This window comes from Centrocercus urophasianus, unplaced genomic scaffold (assembly GCF_019232065.1).
Source record: "Centrocercus urophasianus isolate 14NV4802_14NV808 unplaced genomic scaffold, USGS_Curo_1.0 seq_73, whole genome shotgun sequence".
Taxonomy (NCBI): domain Eukaryota; kingdom Metazoa; phylum Chordata; class Aves; order Galliformes; family Phasianidae; genus Centrocercus; species Centrocercus urophasianus.
In genome coordinates this window covers 11,904,600-11,926,686 of record NW_024885344.1, presented here as the reverse complement: position 1 = coordinate 11,926,686, position 22,087 = coordinate 11,904,600, and the positions used below count along the sequence as shown (strand labels likewise).

The 22,087-nt window shown below is 41.4% G+C and overlaps 2 protein-coding genes across 3 annotated transcripts in view; one reads left to right on the top strand and one right to left on the bottom strand.

The window, feature by feature from the left end:
- The window catches only part of BCL2L13 (BCL2 like 13), a 42,138-nt gene extending 30,771 nt beyond the window's left edge, over positions 1–11,367 (bottom strand). The window contains exons 1-2 of one of the 2 annotated variants that reach the window (XM_042837727.1): positions 11,292–11,367; positions 6,404–6,590 (exon numbers count right to left, since the gene is read on the bottom strand). In XM_042837727.1, coding sequence (XP_042693661.1) covers positions 6,404–6,524 — 121 coding nt within the window. In that variant the 5' untranslated portion in view covers positions 6,525–6,590; positions 11,292–11,367. Of the gene's footprint in view, positions 1–6,403; positions 6,591–8,572; positions 8,625–11,291 lie in introns of those variants that run through there. The other variant, XM_042837728.1, reaches the window with a different exon arrangement.
- Positions 11,368–12,090: 723 nt separating this feature from the next.
- On the top strand, positions 12,091–21,709 carry ATP6V1E1 (ATPase H+ transporting V1 subunit E1). Its single transcript, XM_042838034.1, has 9 exons — positions 12,091–12,198; positions 14,316–14,381; positions 15,338–15,447; positions 15,926–15,992; positions 17,781–17,870; positions 19,097–19,165; positions 19,576–19,670; positions 20,453–20,540; positions 21,106–21,709. The coding sequence occupies exons 1-9, from the start codon at positions 12,166–12,168 to the stop codon at positions 21,166–21,168; spliced, it is 681 nt and encodes a 226-aa protein (XP_042693968.1). The 5' UTR covers positions 12,091–12,165; the 3' UTR covers positions 21,169–21,709.
- Positions 21,710–22,087: the final 378 nt, after the last annotated feature.

The window sequence follows — 22,087 nt, the reverse complement described above, 5'->3', positions numbered from 1 at the left end:
CAGTGACTCTGACAACAAAAAAATGCATGCAGTATTGGGAGAATAGTGTGTTCCAACTGCAAAGCTCCTAAACAAGCAGCATCTTTTACCTTCTTTAGACAACTTCCATGTCAGCTGGCAAACAGGTAGAAGAAAGCAGTAAAAATAACTCCTCTAGATGTTCATCTGTTAATATTGCAAAGTCACACCAGAAACGGCACTTGTAAGATACACAAACACTGAATGCTTCTGTATGCTGAAAAAAAAATTACAGGTTTGCCTACTAAGAGCTTTTGCTAAACTGACTCTGAAAGGCCTCTTTCCAATGCAAAGACGGAGCAAACTTCTGTTACACATGCTTACAAGAAGTGCATTCTACTTTCTATTTATGGAACAAATGTTCCCTTTTCACAAGTATTTTTTGTTGTTAGGATTTTCTTTTTCAGTCATATACACGTAGCCTGCAAAGTAGGGGAAAAAAGGTTTCACAAGTCCCTCAGGCACTGCATGGCTGACCATCAGACACTGTTGCCACTACCAACAAATACAGTAGTGCAGTAAGTTCTGCCAGTATGGCCATTCATTCCAGAAGTTTAGTAACAATACAAGACTAACCTGTTCCCCAAGGTTCAGCCTTGGAGGAGGAGGGTTGGGAAGCCATGCATTAATTAGAGAACCAGCACTGATTCTACAGTGTTTGTGTTAACTAAAGCTAGCAAGACAACAGTAGCTACAAGGAGAGACTAAAGGCATTATACCTCTTTTCTTTTTCAGCAAGAATGCCTCTGATGTCACAAATTGCTTCTGTGTGTGCTTTTTTTTTTTCTTTAATGCCTGTCATTTTAGCTTACCAATAACTCCATTTTTTAGTTCTTTCTTAAGATTTTAGACAAACTTTCATCTAGTCAACATTCAATTAGAAATTTACTCTCAGCATGACTAATACTTCTCTAATACCTCAGACATTTTACAACGACAAGGAAAAGCGAGCACCTAAAATTTCTGCAATCATTGAGAAGTGATGAGAATATGGCAAATCTCTTTCTAAATGTATTTGCCTTTTTTCTTTTAGGAAAAGCATGTGCATCACCCCAGCAAACTCTAGAATACAGACACACAGAAGTAGCACTTGAATGTAGAAGATTTTTAAAAGCAGCTCTTTATAAGCCATAAGATGATTCTGCTTAAACTAATATAGGAAATATATTCTTCCCAAAAATAGGAAGAACCAAAAAGACACGAGGCATTGTCAATTAGCAGTCTAATGTTGGCTGAGAGGAGTCTTTATTAAGTGAGAATTCATTTTCCAGGAAGGACTACCTTTTTCTTGTCCAAGTCACACCCCTAAAAACTCCCTTTCCTTGCCTAAGCTGAGGAAATAGCTTCCCTGCTACCACTGAGTTCCTCCAACATATGACGTTAATCTTTTCAGACTGTGACCTTTCAGCTCAAGTATGTATGTTTTCCCCTAACTGGAAAGTTTCTAAGAAGTCAATCACACATCTAAGTTAAAAACACCTCAAAAACTCCCCTAACTTCTTACAGACCAACAATGGGCACTACGAAGGTTAAGAGAAGATACAAGGACAGAGTACGAAGAAAACCAAGATAGCCTACAACAGCCACTCCAACAGCCAACTGCTGATAGAAAATCTTGCAACAAGAAGTACCCCACCCATGATGGTCACTACCACATAAAACAGATAGCAATGTTAAACATGGGATGGCCACTACGGAGCCTTGAGCTCACCCAAAATGCACTAAGCCTATCATCTCTGCACAGCTGTACGTGTATCTTCTGAGATGTAACAGAACTCACCTCAAACTGAAGAGAAATGAGCAAATAAACATAAAATCATTTCTCCCATCATCCCAGTTCAGCACTACTCAGCTGTAAGATCTGTTGTGTGGGAAATGATCACAATGGCTCCAGCCTTTGAACGTGTAGAGCACTTCACATGGTAACAAAACATCGTGCAAAACAGCTGGATTAAAAGTACTGTGGATAAGATGCATCTCAGGGAAAACACAAAAGTGACAAAAGTTTTGTTCACCTCTTCTATCATCCGTGCTACCGTGTAATGGTGGCCTTGACTATCAATCTCTTGGATGCTATGTGAGTTCAGGGATTAAGATTTTAATTAAGATATTAAGATTTCTTATTCAGGAGACTGCTGAAGGAAAAAAAAAAAAAAAACACAGAAAAGAGCACCTCCCTTGAGAATCCTTGCCACGTGGAATGAAGTCAAATAATGGGAAAGTAGATTAAGAAAGCAAATATGCTAAAAATTGCTCCTTGTTTAAACACAGAGACGTGTTTATATTATAAATATATCGAATCACAAAATCAGAGTATTTCAACTCACTTAAAAAGTAAGTGCTGTTAACAGCTGCAGCGGACTGAAAGTTTTCGTTATCAAGGGAAATGATGTAGAAATATCTTCCAGTGCTTGGTATTGTTATTATTATTTTCAGTGCTCGAAACAGTAGTTACAGACACTACAAGAGTTCTGGAAAAATAATAAAGCACTTCTTCACAATTTAATAAACAAGTAACTGACAGCTTCCACACACATTTTAAATGATTGCATTCACCAGTTGCTTCAGACTGTATGAACTTACACAAATGATATTTTATCATGTATGCAACAGCAGGTTTCTTGGAGCAATTTATATTTTCACCTATAAGAAAAATCTACCAATAAGTGGCAGAATTCATTGCTCACAGGCTTTAAGTAGGCTGAATTTGGGTGACTATTCTGCCAAAACAGTACTAAAAGTAACCTCTAAAATTACTCCTCAGTTCTAAACTTGCTGGATTTTCCTCTGGAGACACCAAAATCTACCAGAGAATATTGCACTGAAATCAACCATATCAAACCATAGAGCCATCATGTCAAAAGATTATGCCCAATAAATCTTCAGAAGCCTGGACAACTGCAGATCTCTTCTTAGTCCCTGCACTGAACAGCAGTTATCTGAATTAAATGTTCAAACTAGTAATCAGATGTTGACTTAAAAACTGTCCTCCTTTGGCTGAAGCCAGAAGTGTTTTTAGCTGTTGTAACTGAAACCATAATTCTTGCAACAAACCCCGATCCAACCAAAATGTCCCAAAGGAAATACAGTGAGGTAGATATCCATGTAATTTGTCTGAGGTTTCTCTTTACTAAATCAAATCTCCCTGAAAGCAATCACTCCAGTAAATACATTAGGTCTGAAAAAAATGAGAAACAAGTGCCTTAAAGATTTTACTCTTACTGAATTTTTGGAATGGAAAGACATGGAGAAAGAACTCTCTAGCATGAGATGCAAGAAGGCTGAGGTTTTAGGGAGATGGCTGTAGCAGTTAAATGGACAAAAGCATTCAATTTCTCCTATCATGAGATGAACTCTAGTTTAACTGGATTGCAGAAGTTCCACTGAAATTTGGGATACTGGTGAAGGGGTAGATTCCTGAAAAGTATACAAATACTAACTACACCTGGTAAATATATATGTATTCATATTTTAGCATTTTGTATGTCATGGAAAGAGACGAGATCCTCCACTGGGTGATTCAAGCTGGCTATAATTAGGATCCTGCTTTGACCCACACTCTTACTCTCCACTGGAAAAAGGAGACTGAAAAGATTAACATAATAAAGGTAAGTCAGCCTTTCTGAACACTCCTCATACATTATAATAAGATAAAGAAATCAAACAAAGAACAAAGACTTAGACTTAAAAGAAATATATATATGAGAGTATCATAAACCAGAGTCAAGACTTCACAAGAACGACATGCATAAAACAGATAAGTGTTACGCAACTGAACTACAAACAAGCAACAGTCAAACATCACTTCTTATATTGTCTGCCATGAAAGGTCTACCAGCATAATAAGCAAACTAAAGCAAAATAAGATTCAGTGCCAGTACTCTGTACCAGAACCCCCTCAAGCCATAAATAAAAGCATTCAGCCACAAAGAGTAGAAGCATTAGTGATTAGAGTTTTAAAGTACCACAAAAACCATCAATGAAACGAAATAGGGGTCAGGCAAAGTACTGTTTCCATGGCTGATGACAACATATGAAAAACACACCAGCAAGCATGATGTAATGTCGTATTTTTATTATGCCTCAAGTTTACTTTATGAAAAACAAGTTTATTCTTCACAATGGGATTCTAAACAACAACTATTCATTTTTATTTACTGGCTTTCACATCTCTTGTCCTAAGCAGGCCTCTCATGCCACACTTGTAACTGTAGTGCCCAACTGTCTTCCAGCAGCACATTAGGAAGTACGGGTAACATCCATTATGGACTTCTTGTTCCCACTGTCCCCCTAGGGGAGAAGCATACAGAGCACACTGCTTTGGCAGTTTTCAGTTCATAGACACCAGCCACATGCTAGCCAACAAGGAATACTGACTACATGTAGCTACTTGATATCGAAATTCAAATAATATGCACACAGCACTCTGAAGTGTACACACAGCTGCTGCCACACATAGCCTGAGTGTAGCTGACTGTTCAATTACAAGCAACGAGAAAAAAAAGTAGGAGAAAAGATCTTTTAAAAGTAATTGCCAGACAAATGAAAGGTGTTGGAAATACAGAAAGCAGAAAAGCAACAGGAAGAATTGGTTCACAAAGAATGAAACAAATCCATAAACACAAGATTAGTCTTGAGACTTAGTTCAATAAGAGGATGAAGTCCATCCAAGGCATTGTCAACAGAATGAGAAACAAGACAGATGAAAAGAAAGGGAAAAATATTTTCTCCACAGTTGTTGATCATAAATATCACTGAGAGGGATCTCCTAGCAGTGAAAAAAAGTTGTGTTGACTTTCAGGATTAGAGAGTTTGGGTAAGGGAAATGCATAATTTCTGCCTTAGAAGAGAAGTTTCAGAGCAATGAATGAAAGGGATGAAAGGACAGATTTGGAAACTATCAATGCTTTTGAGTCTTTTAATAGCAAATGCAACTATACTCTGCTGTCACATAAGCTAACATACCCAAATCATGTCCAAAAAGTAGATTTGTTATGTTTACTCAGCAACTTAAAAGTCTCCTTAAGTGATTAGAAAAACTGTATTTAAGCATTTATAGCTTCCTCTCTATACAGTTTTAATACTGCTCTTGAATTCAAATATTTATTAGTGGTTTCAGTACTAACAAACCATTCGGTTTCCTCTCAATTTTCAAAGGTAACCAAAGCCAAATTATAGAAAGAAAGCTTTAAGACTAAGTTTCCTTTACAAACTATGCATTTGTAGAAAGAATTAGACTCTTCCTGGCTATAGCTTTGTACTTACTTGATAAATTAACAGAATGAATTACAGAAACTATCCCAGATGGGTTATTCAGTATGAGATGTTATTCCTAAAATAAGCACTTTTTCCAGCAAATGGTTTTGTGAAACAGCATACTGGCATGAAGGTGTCTCTCCATTCATGGACTGCAGATACAGTCACAGTGGAAGAAACAGACACATCTTACATATACAAAGCTTAATTTTACACAGGAAATAATATAACCAGCATATGTTACAGAGCCATATTGACAGCACTATTTCTGCCTTATCTCTGATGCTCCCTTTTCTTTTCAAGCATTTCTCAATTTCTGACAAGTAACTTCAGTAACAGTACATATTTTCAAATGCTTGCTCAAGGATTTTCTTTCTTTAAATGTGCCTTCATCAGGAGTTCTGAAGGAACTGGTAGCAACATATACATCACCAAGAACTGACAGGACAGCACAAAAATCTCGATAAACAATGTTGTTTAAATGTTTGCCAACACAAAATATAGGAAGCTTCACAGCCTAGAACATGAAAAACAATCCGTCAAACTTATTTTATTCTGCTTAATCTCCTGCACATGTAAACCTGTTCTGGAAGAAACATCTTACTCCATGCAGTCCTTGGCTTCTTAAAAATAAACGAATAAATAGATGCAGTGTAGGCCAGATTAAGTCTCACATCTCTCGCTACCACTGACTGACAACAACAGAAGTGCTAACGTAACTGGGCAAAACTATTTAGTACATGAGATTGCTTAAGTCACCACACAGGCTTTATGCTGGTAAACACCTCCTCATCCCTCATTAATTCTACTTGCCTCCCCAAAAAGCAAGCATGGCCTCAGATTCCTAAGATTGCTCAACAGCAGTAACACAAATCCATCCTTCCTAATCTGAAGACAGCTAATAAAACGTCTCTTTTTCTTCATAAACACCAGTCAGCCCTGCATAGCTCAAAGTAAAACAGTAATCTGAATAAAACAACTCTGTTAGGATCAGTATCTCTTAGTGCTCATTTTATTATTCATTGAAATGAATAGAGAGATGGACAACACAAAACATTAGGCTGACATTCTGCACACATGCATACTGCAAAAACAGTTGTATATGTCAACAGGCATGTGTAAATATTACCTTGAGTTGAAGCAGAAGGATGCTCCTGTGGCTTTTCTTGTGATAAAAGCCCCAGGTAGCTGAGAACTACGTATTTTGTTTCATAGTGAAATCCTACAGGCACAGCAGTAGAGGACGCCATCAGGTTGGCTTGCAGTTTCTTAGTGCTCTTATTGGGCACGTAGGCTTTTCTCTGGGTTACTGAACACTGTAAGAAAAAAGGAGAGTGGTTTGCTTGTTGTTTCTTTTTTTTTTTTTTATAAAGTTGCAATAGGTCATGAACTCATACATAACAAGGAATTATGTAACAATCATGAAGTAATATCCAGAGTTTTGCCTTTCTATCCTATGCATTCTTATTTTAATAAAAACTATGCAGAGTAAAACCAAATGCCTTCAAGTCTAGTGCTCTGACTGCAGTTAGCAGTGGAATTTCTCACTCCTGCTTGGCATACATACTCTCACATTAAAGCAAATTGAACAGTTCCTCACCATGTGTCTGCCTTCTAATACCTCCCAACTCAACCACATACAAAAATACAGGTGTAGTCATGCAGAGCGGTTTGAAGGGTTCTGAAGACTCACTTAACTGCAGTTTGAGGTAAAAGGAACAGCCTTCAGAGGAAACTCCTTTCCCCTAAGCCTCACAAGGTTATTTTCCTCACTCACTGCTTTCTCAGATTCCATATTACAATGCAAAAAATTTCTTGCAGGAAAAGAGACAACTGTCTCAAACTCATTTTACTGTTCCAACAGCAATGGCAAACACATGGTCAACACAGGAAACTCTACGGTCGTTGCTGGGATTGGAAGAACAGATGGCCGTGTGTCCTGGATTTCTCACCAGACATTAATACTCATAAAACAGAAAGCTGTATCTAATAGTGACATCTGGTCAAAGAATGACCTTATTTCACTATTGGTTTAGTTGCTTCTTCAAACACTCAAACAACAACAGCGGGAGAAGCTAGGAGAAATAGAAATTAAAAACAGTCATCAGTGACAAGGAAAAACTAAATGAATATCAAAAGACAACACATAAGTGAGGAAAAAGCAACACAGCAGATTGAAATAAAGCGTCAGACTAACCAACATGTTCTAGCATTTTGTATAAGGAACAGCCTGGATAACTACTTCCAATCAACCTGATAAACCCAACAGCAACAAGAGCTTCCAAATGAATTTTCAACATCAAGCTCTCCATCACTTCAAACAGCCACTCCCAGATAAGCAGCAGCTCCCACCTGGCCGTCAGAATTGATGCCTAACTGGAAGGCCAGCAGGAACGCTCGCACTGCTGAACAGGTACATAACAGATATTGAAGGAGCTAGAGAATTTATAAGCTTCAGAATATGGATATGTTTAGAAGAAATATTTAAGTCAATTTTAAAACTTCCAGCTATAATGGGAAAAAAGAGTTGGTGGCAAATTGGCTAAGAGTTCCTTCTTTAAACTGTAACAGCTCTACTTTCTGAAATTTGTTCATTATTGAAAACGGAGGATACTTTCCTGAAGACTATATTCTGGGAAGCCCTTCCTCTTCTTGTGCATTTCAAATTCTTGAAATCCTTTACCAGAAATATTCATTTGAGTCTTTGCTACAGCTAGAACTGAAACAGTGATTTATATTGGAAAGAATCAATGTCAAAAACTAAAGGTAACACTTGACATATAATGCTTCAGAAATGCAAGAGGTTACAGCAAAGGACAAACACGACTTTTCTGTAATATGCAACTACCCTTCAGCCACTACCACAAACTGAGATTTCAATAAACATGAGAGATTTGGAAAGAACTGCTCAGGAGACTTCAGGATCATTAACAATAGATGTATTCCTCAGGCCAGATCCCCAGCTGCAATCTCCACATCTGCAGATGTGAAAGATGCCATTTACCAGAAAGCAAAAGCTCCTCAGTACGTCTCAGTTTTGTTTTGCTCACAGAGATCCACAGTCTTGAAACTAAAGCAATTTCTGCAATGCCTACACAATGAATGGGAGCCCTTCAAGCCAACCTGTACAGATCCATCCAGAAAGAATGAGCCTGATGGGTGGTCTACAGAAATCCAGACACTACGATGCATATCAAAGACTGGCTCTGAATATATATAATAAACATCAGCCTTTAGAACAGATTTTCAGAGAAAACTGAAGAAAAAAATTTGTAAAAACAAGAATGAAATTCTATACCAGCACAGTGATCCACGTGCAGCGGTGAGGTCTAACTCATGAAAATTTCAGCACGCTTAGCTCAGCACCTCTGGAGGGGGTGGAGGAAAGAGAGTCAGACCACAACTTGTTTAAATAGTGGCTTAATGTTTCCCTGGGAAAGCAATGGATAAAAAACAACAACAACTTCAATTGAAGAAAAGTAACCACTTGGGCAGATGCATATTGAGAGGTAGTTTTATACTGAATGACAAGGAACTGTCAAAAACTCGAATAGAAGGACTGCAAAAAAGAACATCAGACTGGAAAAGTCACTCACTGGTCTTCCTTCCAGAGAACACCATAACTGAATTACTCATTTTAAATTGCGAACTATTGTTTTTGTTTTCAAAACGACATAGACAAATACTGACTCAGATACTGTAAGTACTGCAGAAAAGACCATTTTTCAGGAATGACTGGGATTAGAAAAGGACGCACAGCTTGAACAACCAGATCAGAGGGAGGAGAGCTTTCCACTAGAGGAGCAAGATGTAAAAGAGGCCAGAAAGAATTTAAGAGAATAAGACAAAGGCTTGCTTGGGAGATGTAACGGATCAGAGGAAACAAGGCACTGCAGGACTACACAAGCGTTCAAAACATGGCCAAGGAGGTTACTTCTGGTTCAGAAAATTTTTGCACTGCTACTTAAAAAACTAAAGAGATCACCACAATGAAGTGAGTTTTCCTTCGTAGGAAGTAATTCACAGTATCTCTAACTCTGCACCCACGGGGGAGAAAAACCTACCCCTGTTCAAGCTGCTGTTGCCCTTTACTCCTTCAACCAACCACGCTGCTTGTTATATGTGGGCTGAGCCATTCAACTGACCTGAACACAGCAGTCCTAGTCAGACTGTCATTTCCTCATGCAATCTGTCACGTCCTAATCCACAGAAGAGTAACACGTTAGTTAAAGGGCGATGCAAATCTACCCACGAATACAGCCAACATAATCCCTTAGAGAAGGGACTCAGCCATATTTCAGTCCTCCCTTGAAAAATCCCAGTGTGCCTCCAGCTGCATTTGCTGCACACCATTCAAATGCCAAAATGCAGCGATACTGCACAGTGGAACAACTCAGCAGTTGCCACCAAGGGCTGCCGCACATCTGACTGTTGCACATCACAGGTATGCTGCGTGCATGTGGAGCTGCAGCCTTGCAAACTATTTTGCTGTATGCTTATAAAAATAGCAGTTGATCAATACCTCGACCAATTTCTGTGTAACCTGCCAAAAACAGGTCCAGAACCAAGAGCACAGTACAGACCACCTTCTTTTTAAGAACAAGGCCCTGTCACGACAGTATCTAAGTCTTGCTCAAAAACAGTCATTCCAAGACTCGAAGCAAGTTGTCAAGCTTCACTTACCAGCTACAATCTCACCTCAGAACACTTCCTGCTGTTGGGGAATTATTTCAAAGTACACGCGGCCTCATTCAGTAACTGCTCAGTCGAGCACAGACACTGAGATTTAGGGAGGCAACAAACCTGCAGCATTGGAGTTCAAAACACTTTAAGGAAGCTCATGGATTTGGTCTGGCTCTCTGTTAACAGGTAACTGCTCTCAGATTTCCTAGTTGGCAACACGTGTCTCTAACTCACAGCCTCACATTTACACAGGAGTTCCTTTTCAGATGTACCCAACTGCAAGGAGGTGCCTGCAGGATGTGCAGCTACAAATCCACACCCTGTGCCAACTTCATGGAAACCACCCAGATCTCCGCCACCTCACCAGAAGGGCTGAGCGGGGGATTGGGATGAGGTGCGTGCGCGGACTGGTCCAACCCTGCAGCAGTTTGCCTCCCGAACACCTGCCCTAGCAGGCAGGGCACCTGGCTGCGGGCTGGCTACTAGACAAACTCCTCGGCCTACTTTTCCGAGAGTGCTAATGACTAAGAGATTGCTTTCAATAAGCTGTGAACTACTGAGTCCAAACACGCCGATCCCAAGTGGAGATGAATCAATGCTACATCCATTACCAGTCCCCAGCGTCTCGTAATGGATGGTAGCACTGGAAAGCGTATCTGGGCGGCGGCTTTGGTTGGCCTTAGAAGGAGCTGTAATTAAGTGAGCATTTTAGGCGAAACGTTTGACTATCTTTTAGGAAGAAAACCAAGACCTGTGCGGGCTATCCACCAGAAAGCTTCTGTTTTCAGAGCTGCCAGCCACCTCTCCAAACCACTACAGCACAGCTCTGCTAACGGGCGAGGAACGCTTTTCCTATCGCCCCCCACCATGCCCTCGGCCCGCAGGCCCACACAGCACCACAAAACGGGGCCGGAGCAGCAGCGCGGCTCTGCGGGAGCGCATCGTAAGCCACTCCGTTACTACGGCGATGAATGAGATATTTCTATCCCGGCAGCACGGAGCCGGGATGAGTCAGGCGGCGGCGGGCCGTGCGCGCCGCAGCCCTCATCCCGCGCTCCGGCTGGGTGCGGGGCCGGGTGCGGGGCCGGGTGCGGGGCCGGGTGCGGGGCCGGGTGCAGGCGCACATCCATGCCCCCTCCCCCCCTCGCTGCCGCCTCTCCTCCCGCCGCCCTTCAGCGGCCGCAGCCCGACGGCCGCCAGGGGCGCGCCCGCTCCCTCCCCCCCCCACCCGCACGCCTCCCTGCCGGCGGGAACGCGCAGAAAATAATGAAATAAACCGGCGCGCGGAAGTCTCCCGACCACTCGTTCCCCCCCCAACCCCGGCCCTTCCTCACCTGCGGCCGCCGCCGAAAGGCGGGGAGAAGGAAGAGAGGAGGGAGGAAGGGAGGGAAGGGGGGGGCAGGCCGGGCGGGGCGAGGAGCGGCGCAGCGCCGGGCCGGGCCGCAGCCGCCGGGGGTGGTGGGCGCGCGCGCGCGCGCGCACCGGGCAGAGCTCGCTCTGCCCTAATTTGCCGCCGCCGCCGCCATGATGGTGGGGCAGGGGGAGGAGAAGGCGGCGCGTCACGGCCGTGTCACCGCCCGCCGCAAGGGCGAGGACGCCGGGAAAGGCGTGGTTAAATTGGGGAAGTAGAAACAAGAAGCGTGGATAGAAGCTGGTGTGTAAGGAGCGGCTCCGTTGTTTGTTTCAGGAAACGCAGCTACAGAAGGGAAAGAGGCGCTCGCTGCCAGCCAGGGTGAACAAGCGCTATGGTGGGCACGCGTAAAGTTTGGCCGTAAAACAGAAGCAGTAGCAAAACTCGAAAAAACCAGCGCATCTCTTAAAAATGGGCTTGGTCACAGCACGACAGGAGGTCACAGTAATCCAAAAAGGCCTGGAACCCCCGGCGGCTTATCGCCGTGAGGCGCTTGAACAGCCCACTTCACGGCACGGCTCCAGGCCAGCCGCGCCGCTCCCATGCAGCGCTCCACGTGCGAGCGCCAACGCGCTGCCCGCGGCCGCGAGATGGCAGCCTGCCTCACGCGGTGCCCCGCCCGTCGGTGACGTCACGCAGAGCACAGGCTCCTATTGGCTAGGGGGAAAGAGAGGGCGGGGCGCGGTGACACAGCGGCAGCTGTGACCCGAACCGGATTTGATTCCAGCCGTGTTCGCCGCCGGCTCTGACCGCCGTTTCTCGGGCCCCGAGCGCCTTCCTTCGCGCCCGCCGCCGCCATGGCGCTCAGCGATGCCGACGTCCAGAAGCAGGTAGGGCTCGGCTCGGCTTGATGGGCGGGTGGAGGGTGACCGTGGCGGAACGGCGGCCTGTAGGCTGCAGCCGGCTTCGCCCCGAAGCTGGCCCGGGTGTTGTGCTGTCTTCAGCGCATAGTTGTTCTTTGAGGCAGGTAAATACGTTGCCCTGCATAAGCTCTGCTTTTCTAGATGTTACTTTAAGGGCTCTGCCCCTCTTTTTTCGTAGGGCTACGCTAATTCGATCTAACTGGAACTTAGCATTCGTCTGTCCTTTTTACTTCTGTACCCTCAAGCCGAGCGGTGCAAACCAGGCTACTTCTGCAATGGAAACTTTTAAGGCTGAATTCTGAACATTGGAAGCTTCCTGCTGGGCCAGGGCACTGTGTCCTTATTGACAGTAAATAGTGCCCCTGCCCAGAATCCTGCTCAGCACCGGGCTGGATGCGGTGTGTGCTGTTAGCGACTGCACTGATCCAGCCAGCACCGGTCCTGCAGGCAGTGGGCAGACCTCCCAGGTGTCCTCTGCATCATAAGCGCTTTGTGTCTCACTTTCTCATTCAGTAAACATAGTCTCTTGGCAGGGAAGCATCACATTGAAAGTAAAATCAGTAGGTCGTCTTTCTCCAAAAGGGGAATTGCTGCATTGTGTTTTCTTATTTTTATTATTATTGTTATAATTATTTCCTTCCTCTTCTGTGAAGATTGTAAAAATAAAGCTGACCTTGTGTTGGCGTTGCTCGGCTACCTTGGGCATAGACTTCAAAGCCAGGCTGGATGTGGCTCTGGGCAGCCTGGTCTGGTGGTTGTCAACCCTGTATATAGCAGGGGGTTTGAAACTCGATGATCGTTGTGGCCCTTTTCAACCAGGCCGTTTTATTTTTCTATGGTAGACTTCATGGGCTAGTGTGGGCTTTGTGGATATGTGAAACACTCAGTGTTAGTGGACTTTCACACCTATAACTTTCCTGCCCTTGTTTTGCACTGCTGAACCTAGCTGGGGCGATCCTGTTGACTGGAAAAGAGTGCTGCTGGTAGCATACTGGTTCTGCCTGTGCATAAATCCTGGCATGAATTTGCCAGCTGGGCCTCTGAACTTTTAACTACTTATTATGGTACTCTCAGAAATTTTCCCATTGAAACCATCTTTAAGAGATTTTTCTCAATAATACATTTGGTTTCTTCTGGCAACAATGTTCAGTCAATTCTTCCATCTAACCTTGCTAGTCATGCAAGGCCAAAGCCACCCTGACATCTAGGACTTCCCATGGAAAGGATAATCATTTTCTTCAAAACAAGGCTGTTCACCAAAATTATGTCCATGTTTTATCTGCCTCTCTCAGATTTTCTTTCTTTAAAACAAGTAGATCTAAAGCTTAATTCAGTCAGCCACCCAGGTCAGGCAAGCAGGATAAGAAGTTGACATTGTAGGTGGACTTGCAAACCCAAGTGCTGCAGACCAGAATTCAGATAAAAATGATTGACTTCATTTTGAGGATGTAGAAACCTGTTCATTTCTTCCACAGCGTATGCCTAATATCTTCCACTTTCCTGCTACCATTTGTTTTTTAATGTATATGGCCATGGTGCTGTCTGCCCATGGGTTCTGTTCTCTCATCAGCACTTTTCTTTAAGAAGCTTCATTTTGGCATGAGATTACATAAATAGGATCTTGCATTCAAGTTTGTTCAGACCAGGTTGTGAAACATAACTTGTCATTAAGTGCAAGTGAAAAGGAGGTGTTTGTGGTACAGTTGAGTCTACAATCCACTTCATCCGTGCTTGGAAATGGCTGTGCTGCTAGAAGTTGTGATTTGATTGGGCAATGATTCCTTATGGTCTGCTCCAGATTTGAACCGAAACTTAAGCCTGGCCACAGAATGGTGCAAGATAAACAAGAAGAACTTAATACAATTGGATTCTATGTCTTTGAGCTGTTGGACCTGTGGAGCAGTTTCAAAAAGTATCTTTAATTTGAATGTGTTAATGCAAACCAGTCTCTAACTATCACGTCATGTGCTTGCTGTGGTCTCTATCAGCAGGATTCATTCAGGTGCCATCTGTGCCTTTCTGAGGGATACACTTCTCATCAGATCCTTTCTAACAGAAAATACCTTTTCTCTCTCTTGTTACAGATCAAACATATGATGGCTTTCATTGAGCAGGAGGCCAATGAAAAGGCTGAAGAAATAGATGCAAAGGTAAAAGTGGAAGTTCAATGTCAGTAAAAGGAGAACTGCTTCTGACATCCTGGTTTGATAATTGCACTCAAAGCAATCCTAGGAAACTTTTCTGTAGTTTACTTAAGATTTAGTTATTGTATAACAAAAATGATGCTACTGAATACAGTTAATGTTTCTTATCTGTTTACAAATCAAAACAAAGTAACTGAGCTGGAGCTGTACTTTTGCCCAAGTTTCTTGGCAGTTCTTGGACATGAATAAATTCACATTTAAGTTCACTTACATTTTTATGCAAACAGGAGAGCTGAATAGCAATGTGAACAGACTGGAGTAAGTGGAACACTTTCCCTGCCTCTTCTACATAACTTGAGAACACAAAGAATTGAGAGAATTTCCTACGTAATTTAGAATTCCGCTAGGATTTCTTGTAGCAAGCTGTTCCCTTGTTACTCTGAATTTGGCTTGACTTCCATTGTATGTTAGGCTTATCATCATCAGTAGGAAATCAAAATCAGAGCAAGGATGTTTGTAATCAAGCACAAGTTCATGCTTGCAACAAAATGGGAAAAAAAAAAAGAAAAAAAAATGGAAGTTAACTATTTGAATTACCTTGGGGAAAGCTTGTTTGTAACTGTACCTAAATCTGTGTAGCCACCTGCAGACACAGTTGTAGATGTGGTTTAGTAAGTATCCTGGGGAACAAAAGCATACGTTTATATTTAAGGCATGGGTTGAATTATTTGCAGAATTCCTCACTGACATACTCACAGACATACTGATGAAATAAACTGTATCTTAGTAAGGTTCCTTTTGACTTGAGTTTTGATTGAGATGTTTTGCTTATAGGGAACCATAAATTATATGATCCTAGTTTATCTGTGAACATGTTCTTAAAACGTGGCCATTTCATCTAATTCTGTTTTTTTCAACCGGTGGAATCAATATACACTTCACTTCTTTAATCTTTACTGCAGGCTGAAGAAGAATTCAACATTGAAAAGGGTCGTCTTGTTCAGACACAGAGGCTGAAAATCATGGAGTACTATGAAAAGAAAGAGAAACAAATTGAGCAGCAAAAGAAAATGTAAGTTGCTTAGGCTAGGTGGTTGGCTTCGGAGCCTGAGCTCTTCTCTTATTACTAATTTTCTACAAGACTCTGGTAAGTGGACAAATTGCAGCTTAATGTATTGAGTTCTAATTCCAAATTTCTAATTTTTCTGAGGAGTAATTATCAAAGGTGAGCAGCAATTGTATAACTGGTAGGAGATCTGGTGAAAAAAATCTATCTTAGCTCTTTATGTCTGTCTAAAACTGCAGCTTGGTCTGTTACTCTTGCACAAATGGTTGTGTCAGGTTTTGTTTTGGTGGGTCTTTACTGAACAGTGAGGTTCTGCATTGTAATCATTTGCACAAGTTCTGACACAAGTTAAAATATTTAAGCAGGCTTTGTTATTAAACATTGTTGTATTGCTACTTTTAAATGTATGCAGTTAAATGTTGTAGTTTTTCTGTCTGTATTCAAAGCCTGGTAGGCTGATTCAACTTTATCATGCAATTTGCAGTCAGATGTCCAACCTGATGAATCAGGCAAGACTGAAGGTCCTCAAAGCAAGGGATGACCTTATTTCAGTGAGTATGCCTGCAGTAAACACCACCAAGGTTTGATTCCTACCATCTGTTAGGAAATGAACTTCTTCATTCTGGGAAGGAAAACATGGTTTGTGATTGAGTAATGTTTGCATCAACGTACAGCAGTGGCTTCCCCAGCTAGTCTGAAAAGTCACTGAAGGTATGATCCAGGTTCACTAATTTGCTTTAGCTTGTTTTCACAGTCTCTATTGCCTGTTCTTTTAAAAGGGAAACACAGCTCTCTGCTGGGAGCTTTACAGGCATCTGTTTTATCTACTGTTTGGACAATAGCTTATTTCTTTTATGGACTTGAAAGAACTCTCTTTTACACGCTGTGGAACTTTGAAGTTCTGTTTGCTGACGTTAAGGCTGGTGTGCTTTAATGCACTGTTTTCCAGTTTGTTTTTTTCTCTCATCTTTAGTGGCCTTAGTAAATGGAATTTACAATGGGTTTGCTTCTTTTTCTGCTAAGTAAGTAACCAGTCTGTGTATAAATGTATAGGGTGAGTGATCATTTACCAAGGCAGGCTGCTGTTTAGTCTTGCTGTGTTTATCTTGCACCATGTGCAGGTATTCTTATTTGTTTATCACGCAGCCTGAAGGTTACCTATCACCACTTTTCTTATCCCATCTCAAACAGTTGCAGTGTTCTATGTGCTGGCTGGGTGGTGCTGTTGAGCTGTTGGAAAAACACATCGAATGTAAAACACTTGGTAATGATGTTCAAGTCAGCTCTGCTGTGGAAAAGGAGTTAGTAGAAGAAAGTGGCCAGTTTCAAATTTTTGATTGTTCTGACAGTGAGGAGGAAGGGGGTGGCTAACAAACGGGCTGCATTGTGTCTCTGCTGGGTAATCTCTTCCTCATGTATCAGCTGACTCAATCTCATGCTTCTGAGTAATACATAACGCTCTTCCTCATTTAAAACCCTTTAAAGTCACATGCTAGTTGTTCTTGCTTCCCTTATTGGCTCGTTACCCTTCTCCTTGAAGAATAAAGGTGATCCCTTCCAGAAATGCTGTGTTGCTCTGTAGTTGGTAGTGTAACTGTATTTTGAGCACGTTGTTGAATTGTGATAGTCTTATACTTTACAACTGATTGCATTGATGTGCACTTTTCTATTAAACACTGTAAGGCAGAACAGTAAAGAAGGTTTTATACCAAATCATACAATTGCTTCTTCTGAAGTAATTATAGGAGTGGTTCACTTCTAGGAGCTGTATTTGAGTTGAGTCTTAAAGAAATTTGATCAGTCTCTTCTGATACTGATTTACTGAAACAAAGACATTCAAGAACATCTACTCTGAATTAAAAATAAGCTTTTACTTTTGATTTTCAAGTTGCTTTTTTACAAAATTAATGTTTTTTTTTTTAATGCTTGGTAAAAATATAGGTTGAACTTCTTTACTTGATCACAAGGCTGGAAAAAATAGTGATTTGGACAACTTTATTAGTTTAGATTAGGCAACAATTTATAACTTATGTAGTTGCTCTGTGAATTAATATAAATACCATCCTTTTACTGCTGAGGTCTCTTTCAGGAAAAAAAAAAAAAAGAACTGTTGTCTGGTTATTCTGGGTTCAGATCAGGGCAGAGAATGGGGAAGTGTTTGGAAAGGATGTTGTGCCATGCACATAGATGAAGGTCTAGCTTGGATGAACACCAGCTGGAGTGTACATTTACGTGTTGGCAGGGTGTGATAGCTATAATAGGAGTATAGAAAGTTGGTAGGCATGAAACCAAATGCCAAACAGATGGGCTCTGCTGATCTGATTTTCTTCTGAATGTAGGATTTGCTGAATGAGGCCAAGCTAAGACTTGCCAAGGTGGTGAAGGATACTGCCAGGTACCAAATACTGCTGGATGGACTAGTTCTACAGGTAAATATTTAAATCATAGCTAATAAATGATTGCAGCTTTGTTCACCTTGGTGTCTTTCTTCAAACGGAACCAACTGTAGAGGTTACAGTTGGATACAGCTACTGTAGATCAAACGTTGCTGGATGATCTTTGAGTTTTAAACATCACTTCTGCTATATCTTTTGATCTTAGATTCTGAACAGGTACAGCTGTAGTTTATTCTGAAGTGTAAGATGTAGTATACCAGCAGCTGGCTTCCATTGTAAGAATGATTACAGATGTGCACGCATAAATCATATGTAAGATGCATGTTTAGGATGCATGCTTTAAGCTTTTGTGGTAATTAGCTGGAATGAGCTACTCAGATGAAGCTTTGGGTAAAGCTGTTTCTTCAATCCTAGAAGTCAGTAGTTACCTGCAAAGCTAGTCCTAGCTTTGGTGTATTCACTGCAGTATGGCACACATTTGTGACACATGCAAAGTATAGGTAAAATATGGATTCGTAATACCATTCTCTAGCACTAGAACTTATGCTAAATATCTAGAAAGTGTTGTCTAGGGTCACTTGTGCAGCCACTAGTGCCACCATCTGGTGTGAATTAGTCCTTTTTGCCATAAACTCAGAGAAACAAGCCCCAAACTGTCCTGTCTGCAGCTTAATGGCAGAGTGCTTTTAATAGCGTTCCCAGCTGGTGCTTCCGATTCCCTGTTTTTGTTTCCATGCCACATTTAGCTGATATGAAACAAACCTGTCTCACTTGTGCAAACTAGCCACGTCCATCTTGGTTAGATTTGATCTGCTGAAGGATCAGTACTCGTGGTATTACTACAGGCACTACAAGGCAGGAGTTACAGGAACTGAACTGAAACTACAGCATGTCTTCTCCAAGAACTGCAAAGGAAAATGACAGTTTGCTCAGTTTGCCTGGACAGCAGTCATCCTTTTATAATGGTGTATATTATCTGGGCAGCTCAATCTTGTGATATGCACATCTAGTTGCACTCAGGTTCCAAACTTTAGGCTAACATAGGGAACGTATGATCTGTAGTCAAAGGCTTTCCTGGATGTTGCTGCCATCTTCTTGGAATACCTGCATGGGGTGAACTTATGATTCTTATTGGAATAGGCTAGCATTGCCAGATCTTGTTCTTCAAATGGATCAGCTCCTTTCCTTTTTCAGGGTTAAATAATTCTAAGATGATTAAAATGACAATTTTCTGATGGAGTGGTGGTTATCTTGTGCAGGGATTCTACCAGCTGCTTGAGCCTAGAATAGTTGTCCGGTGCAGGAAACAAGATCTCCCTATGGTTAAGGTAAGACACCTACAGTGCTATGACAGTATCCTTGCTTGTGAAGGCTGAGACCTGACTGCAAGTATTTGCATGTCACATCTGTGTGACGTGAAAACAAGGAAAGCTTGCTCTCAAGCTGCACTTCTGCTGCAGGTACAATGTGAGAGAACAAGTATACATTTCAAGTTGGGAATCATTTCCTTGCTTGGGTGTTACCTAGGAAACTTGAGACCACTACAACATTAATAATAATAATAAATGTTCTCAGCTCAAAAACTGTACAGATTGCCTAATTAGAAAACAGAACAAAACACTCAATCCCTTTTTTTTTTTTTTTTTTTTTTTTTTTCTCTCCAAATGAATAAGCAAGCAAATCCTAATGATGTGCTAGCATTTATCCACATTAATGGCATGCTTCTCTTGTGTCCTAGGCTGCTGTACAGAAGAGCATTCCTATCTACAAAAATGCCACAAAAAGGGATGTGGATATTCACATTGACCAAGACAACTTCCTGCCAGACGAAATGTAAGGAAAATGGGAGTCTTTTACTGAGCCCAAACTTACTACAGCTATTAGAACAGTCTTGGAAAATGATGTGTGTAGTATCTCCACAGTCTACTGCTGTTCTAGTGGATCAAAACTATTAATAAAAGCTTCCTGCAACCTCCAGCCTGTTGCAACAGTGCTGAAGAATAGAATAACTGTACGTAAAAGCTTAATTAACTGTTGGCCTTTTAGAGTGGGAGAATAGAAATGTAGCCATGCTTTCTGTCTCTGAAGGAAGCAGACTGAGTCCTAGGGAGGAAGGCAAGGTGCTGCAGGGTAACGACACAAAGTAATTTGTGTTTGTTTGGCCTGCTAGGCTTTATTTCCCTAATTAATTAACATGGAACAAAGCTGCCTATTCTGAAAATTACTGATCATTTCTAATGTATGAACAAGCAAACAGAACTTCCAGTACTATTCTTCACTTTCCAAAATCTGAAGGAATCTTATTAATAATAAAATACGAAGTCTGAAACTGTTTTGAAATGACAAATTTCACAGCACTGCTTGTATTTACATTGTGCTAAAGAGTATCTTTGTATGTAGCTGTGTACCTGGTAGCTGTGAAGTTGTTTTTGCTCTACTGCTTCACTGCATTACTTTGTGTTGACTCTTAATAAGTCATGACCAAAAAATGTTTATGAACAAGAGTTACCTATATCTCTGACTTGCCAATAAGTGCACATTTGGGATAATGTCTTTGCCACCTTATAGCTTTGAGATGCATCATGGATTCTGTGACTTTTATTTTTCCTTTCTAGTGCTGGAGGTGTTGAAATCTACAATAGTGATGGTAAAATTAAGGTTTCTAATACCCTGGAAAGTCGGCTGGACCTTGTAGCCCAGCAGGTGAGTTTCTCTCACAGCTAAAGTGAGAAGAGGATTAATTAACTGGTTTTATCTTGTAATTAAATCCTAATATTGTGTGGGATCAGATTTCAGTGTGGCTAACAAGAAGCTGATCATTTGAAGGGAAGGAAGATTACTTATTGCTTGCGCTTCTCTACAGCAAACATGGCTTTTCCCCAAAAATATACTTTTCAGGTTAAGAATGAGCAAAAAACTCTAGAAGAGATGGTAATGAAAGTCTTCTGTGATTGTGCTGCAGACAAGATGCTGATATACTGAGTTTAACTTTGTTTATTGAAGCTAGCTTCAGCACAAGGAAATTTGGCTGAGATGTTGTTATATCCTAGTGGAAATACTAGCTGTGGCATCTCTTCCTCTTGCTGCAATGTAGGCAATCCTTTCAGTGTACAGACTAGCAGGCAATATGAAATCACATAAAAGCTTCAGAAAACTCAAGTGAATTACCTTCTTAATTCTGAAGACTAACCTAGCTGTCACACAATTCCTGTAGTGAGGAATGCTCAGCAATTGTGTTGCATATAACTGATGTACTCTTTTTCAACAGATGATGCCAGAAATCAGAGTGGCTCTCTTTGGTGCTAATGCCAACAGGAAATTTTTGGACTAAACCTCTGTAAGAAAAGGTGGGGTCTGTTCCACTGCCATAATGAAGGGATGCAAAAACATCTGCTAATTTAAAATCTTGAAATGTAACATTACTGTGTCATCCAATCTCTTCTTCAATGGAATAATTTTGCATACCTGCTGTGCTTAGCCTCTCCACTTGTGGTTAGAATGTATAGCTTAAAGAATGCGAGGGCATGTGTGTGCATCCAGGGGTGACCCTAGAAGATAGAGGCTTTTGGGCTCTTTGCTTTCCTTGCACTGTTGTGGCTCTGTAAAGACAAGTGGTCCATTTAAGGTCACTCATCTTACTTTGGCTACGTTTCTCTCAAGTTGTCTGATCTGTGATGTGAATTACTGTGCTGCCCATGGGATGTCCCCTTTCAGTTAAGGTCTTCAGTGTTATCGAGGGCATGCATTCCTTCCCAGGGTTACTAGTTCAGTTCTTGTTACTTGGTCAGGCGGTTTTCTGTTCTGTATATGTGATTTTAAAGACAACAACAAAAAAGCCTGAGCCTGTAAAACACTATTTATTAAAATAAAAATGTGTGTGTGTATATGGAGTTCCTTGTAGCTTCTCTCTGAATGATTGGCAGCAACCTTTGAGAAGTGACCTTGTGTGTTTGAGGACTTACTGCTTGTGGGTTCTGTGTCAACACTGTTCTGTGAAGTTGGAATTCAAGTGTATGGAGTACTGTAAGGCTAATTGATTGAATAGTGTGGGATTTATAGGCCAGCCTTTTGCATAAGGCTCTGAGCTTAATTTTTCTTAGAAGTGAGCCAGAAGTTTTGCTATTTGATCCTTCAAATCTTTTTCACAAGAGGTTAACACGACTGCACTACTTAGAGATAACTATTGCCCCTTACAGATTTGTTACTTCTGTGCAAAAGATCCAAACCATACTCCTTTAGTGATTATATTT